The sequence below is a fragment of the Lactuca saligna genome, chromosome 6 (assembly GCF_052625555.1).
Source record: "Lactuca saligna cultivar CGN05327 chromosome 6, ASM5262555v1, whole genome shotgun sequence".
NCBI lineage: Eukaryota > Viridiplantae > Streptophyta > Magnoliopsida > Asterales > Asteraceae > Lactuca > Lactuca saligna.
This window is the reverse complement of record NC_136422.1, coordinates 44,821,062-44,825,908: the sequence shown is the minus strand read 5'-3', so window position 1 is coordinate 44,825,908 and position 4,847 is coordinate 44,821,062. Positions and strand designations below refer to the sequence as shown.

The 4,847-nt window shown below is 33.2% G+C and overlaps 1 protein-coding gene across 1 annotated transcript; it reads right to left on the bottom strand.

Moving 5' to 3' along the window:
- Positions 1-3,526: 3,526 nt before the first annotated feature.
- On the bottom strand, positions 3,527-4,302 carry LOC144999900 (phytosulfokines 3-like). Its single transcript, XM_078959056.1, has 3 exons — positions 4,072-4,302; positions 3,917-3,999; positions 3,527-3,821 (listed from the first exon to the last, which is right to left on the bottom strand). Exons 1-3 carry the CDS (start codon positions 4,292-4,294, stop codon positions 3,711-3,713), a joined length of 417 nt encoding a protein of 138 aa, XP_078815182.1. The 5' UTR covers positions 4,295-4,302; the 3' UTR covers positions 3,527-3,710.
- Between the last annotated feature and the right edge of the window lie 545 nt (positions 4,303-4,847).

Sequence of the window (4,847 nt, the reverse complement as noted above, 5' to 3'; positions counted from 1 at the left end):
ATTTAGTTTTCTATGAAAGAACTCAACATGTGGAAAATTATAATGAGATGTAATAGTTCTGATGAACTATATCCTCTTACTCAAACAAACCAATGCTCTTTATATCTGCACCCAATGCTCTTTATAAAGAGCATTGGTTTGTTTGAGTAAGAGGATATAGTTCATCAGAACTATTACATCTCATTATAATTTTCCACATGTTGAGTTCTTTCATAGAAAACTAAATAGGCCAAGTTTATATGAAAACATATATATATATATATATATATATATATATATATATATATATATATATATATATATATACCATAAAATGTATTGTGGTTGCATATGCATCATGTGAAGTGCATCTTCGAGTTTAGTTGCGCTCATTAGGTTCCCATGGATGACCTCTTTATTAGTAGTTAAGTTTTCAAATTGTAAAAATGGGCGATTTTTACTAATTTGTGTCAAGCAACAAAAACTTGGTTAGGGACCAAACATGTTGACCTATTGATTCAAAGCAGTAGTGGGATATGGGCATGGAGGTGGATCCCATTTGTATGTTCGGATGTCAAAAAGTCTAGTGGGTCCCCGATCCCATACGAAGTATTTGATATAAAAATAGGTGGTGTCGACGGTAAGGTTAGCCTGCATTTTAATTTCGAGGGTGGGGACTATGGTTAGCAATCTCGTCCCGAACCCCTTATGGGGCTCCATTAATATATATATATATATATATATATATATATATATATATATATATATATATATATATATATATTAATAATATAAATATAATGAATAATAACAATGATCTTGAGCTTCCAAAAGTCAACAAAAAATTATGTTTTAAAGTTGATAGTATAATGTTTTTGAGATGTAGTAATATTTTTGTTTTTAACATGTAAAATTATGTTATAAATAACTATTTTTAACCCCAAAAAATAGCTTCTTGAACCCTAAAAAACAACTTCTTTTAGTCCAATAAAAATATCTCAAAATCAATTAGGGAGGGGGTATAATCCAAGAATTTGGGGCTATAGGTGCAGGTGGGGAGGCTGTAAATTTCATGGGCGGCACGGGGGCAGGGGAATGGGCAAATTTCAGGTTGGAGGGATGCAATCCTTGTCTCGTTTTCCCCCATTGACATCCCTATTTGTATTGCAATTACTATTTTGGCAAACATGTTGGGCTCGTAAGTAGATCTAACATGACCCCGACTTTAACCACATTGATTTTCACGACCAAAGCAGGTACACCTACCACACTCTCTACCACAAGAATACACACATATGATGTGGTTGGGAGTGTGAAGAGTATACAATCTTGAGTCATTGATTTTTGTCTGTGTGTTATGTTGTGAGGCATGTTGAACATGCATGTCTTGTTTTGTTCGTGTCATATCTTCTACAAAAACTTGTGAAGGCGTTTTTTTGAACCTTATCAAATTGTTGAATGAAGGTGGAGACAATATCCAAATCACCTTTTGTGAAGACGGAAATAAGTTGGAGTACTATCTTGGTTTCGAGATAGAGTTTCCATCAACGAAAATCTTGTCGTTTAAACTTGTTCAATTTGTCAAACTTGCTTTTCATATCCTTCACAGGATCACCACTTGCCATGAACACAAAATACTTTAATCTTTGTTAGAAAATCGAGGTATATATATACTTGGATCAGTGAGACTTGTAAAACACTTTCATAATAAAGCATTTCTAGGGTACAATCAAAATCTCTAATTAGATGAAACTCATTGTTTCTTCTAGAATGGAGAATGAAGATTTTGTTATGAAATCTATACTAAAAAAATGAATCTGAAATTGATCATATAATAAAAAAACTAACTTCCTATCTTAAAATTGCCACATGGTAGTTACAAGAAAAACAAATTCCTATCCAAAAACTGTCATATTGTCTGGCACAAACTAACATAATATCGGGTTTATAAATGGATCACAAAACCGGGTGTATCTACAAAAACTAACATATTACTTGTCATAAACTAACATAAAGCTAGGGGCACTACCCCTTGGACCCCGCCAGGGGCTGCCGCCCCTTGAACCCAGCTCACAAGGTGCTGCCCCCGAACCCCGTCAGTTCAGGGGTTTTACCCCTAAATAGCACTATACTTTCAACAATGACCAAATCAAACAAATGTGCACTCCGCACCATACTAATTTTGTTTGGTAATTGTCAAAATGATATTAATCAACAAAATTAACCCCATTACATATAAATAATATTAGTGATATAAAATCACTAACAATAGCTAGAAAGAAAAAAAATTATGACTATGACACAAGGTTCTAAAAGGCGTGAGGCGTGGCGTGGCGGCAAGGCCAAGCCTCAAGCTTAACAAGTTATGACGAGCCATGGCGTTTTTCAAGGCGTGATGTAAGGCGGTGATTTTGTATTAATTTATAATTATATTACCGCATAAATATAAATTTATATCAAATATACCTAGTTTTTAGAAGTGTTATATCAACAACTAATAACAGAAAGCTAATAAAAAACACAATACTTGTATGTCCGATTAGAAAATGTATAAAAAAAGAGCAAAAAAACGTGTCTCAAACGAAAAAACACGCGTCATAACACGTCATAACGCGCCATGGCATGCCATATCACGCCTTGCCACGCGCCACGCCTAACATCAACGTTATAAAACTTTTCGTAACGGCGACGCCACGCCTCACGCCATGACGCGCCTTTTAGAACACTGCTATGACACCATAAAAGATATCATGTACTTGTAGAGTTGTACTTTTAATTGTTAATTGTTAAGTAATTCTTCTTAAAAGAAATTTCTCAATAGTAGGTAAATGATAAAACCTTTTAAATAAGGGAAGGAAATAGATGTTATTTTTACATAAATAAATACAATGTATTTAGAGATATCATTTATATTTTTACTTTTTATTCCTATTTATCTTATTTTTTTCTTAAACGACAAATTAACCTACTCATAATTTACTCATAAACACTATCTATATTTCATAGTAAGACTTAAACTTATGACTTCTTATTTGAGAGTCATTCCTTACTATTAGGCCAAATACCACAACAGATGTCAAAACTAATAGAGGAGATTATGAGAGAAAATTAATAGAATCTACATGTAGAAAGATATAAGTAGGATTAGATCATTATTTTATATAACTAGGAGGATAAATAGAAAAAAAAAATTAAAAATATTTAATTTCTTCATATATTTATAGTCTAATAGAAAACATAGCATATTTCAACTCCTATTCTGTACTTGAATCTGGTTTCTTGTTGAGAAATTGATGGTAACTAAAACCCTCAAAATTTACAACCGTGACAATATTAAATGTCCAAATCTGTTGGTCAACTTCACTGACGTCCAACTGTCTCATAACTTCCTTAATATATAAAACATATGTACAATTTAATTTAATTTAATTTAATTTAATTTTTAACTTATGAGTATGACCTTTAGATTACCTGAAACTAGTTGGGGTCATATACCACCCACCAACATATAAGAGAATATATAGATACAGATGCTCATGAACGCATATTATATAATATGTTATTTAGAATTAGTGTTGATATAGTTAAAATTACAAGGTTTACACTCGGACTCCCAGTGAGTATATGATTTTTGCTATTCCTCCATCTAGATTCTCCTTTTAAGACATATATGTTACAGTGAGAAAGAAAAAGTTATATAGATCGAGAAGGTGAAATACGACTTATATATTTCAAGGTTTGCGATGCTGGGTGTAAATGTAGTCCAGGTGAGCCTCAGCAAGAACTCTTCTCTTCAAACACTCTTCGTCTCCACTTCCACAGTTCTCCATGCCCATAAGCTCCTATAAATTAAATCATTCCCAAATAAAAAGATAATCAATAAACACCTAATAGTTAGTTAATTGGTATAAGAAACTTAAAAAAGAAGGTAATTTACATTCATGGAGTTGATGGTGTCGAACTCAACAAGAGATCCCTCACTGCTGTTGATCGATTCATCGTGTTCCACCATCTTTTCACCTGTATATTCATCCAAAAACGTTAGATTTTGTTAAGAAGCTTATCAAGTTAAAAGGAAAAAGGTTTGATTACCTGGTTTGGTGTGCAAGAAACGCGCAGATGTATGTGAAAAGACAATAAGGGAAAGCATGAAGATTAAAGGAACACCATAACGGACGCTGTGCTTCATTGTCTCACCTCTGGGGTGTTGCTGAGAGAGAGAAAGAAAGAGGGAGAGAGAGAGGGGGAGGAGGGTGTGTTTGTGGGGTTTGTAAATGTATATATGTTGTTGGGAGTTGGGGTAGCTTAAATACATACAAAGCGGGGTGGGGGGCACTGATGTATTGATCCAGATAGACTCCCAAAGAAGCTGCTTATATATAATTTAATATTAATCTCTCTCTCTCTCTCTCTCTCTCTCTCTCTCTCTCTCTCTCTCTCTCTCTCTCTCTCTCTCTCTCTCTCTCTCTCTCTCTCTCTCTCTCTCTCTCTCTCTCACACACAAATTTTATGTGGTTCTATATATCAAATTGTCTACTTCCTTTTTGATATTCTATCTTTTTTGATTGATGAACTTTAGACAAGTAACTTATAGTTTAAGATTTTCTTGTAATATACATGTCGCATTTATTATAAAATGTACTGGGGTATAAGATATTATTCGTTTTTTAATACTATATTTTCTTGTTTCTAAGAAAATGATATGGGTTTTAGGACAAGTTCTTATGCATCATAGACTTTATTATGCGTAGTGGTGGAGCTAGATGGGTTGTTGGAGTACAACTTTACCCATAAAATAAAATTTATATATTAAACTATACATATTAATTTTTTGTATATATGTAAGCTTAAGTACCTTGCACCTCCAG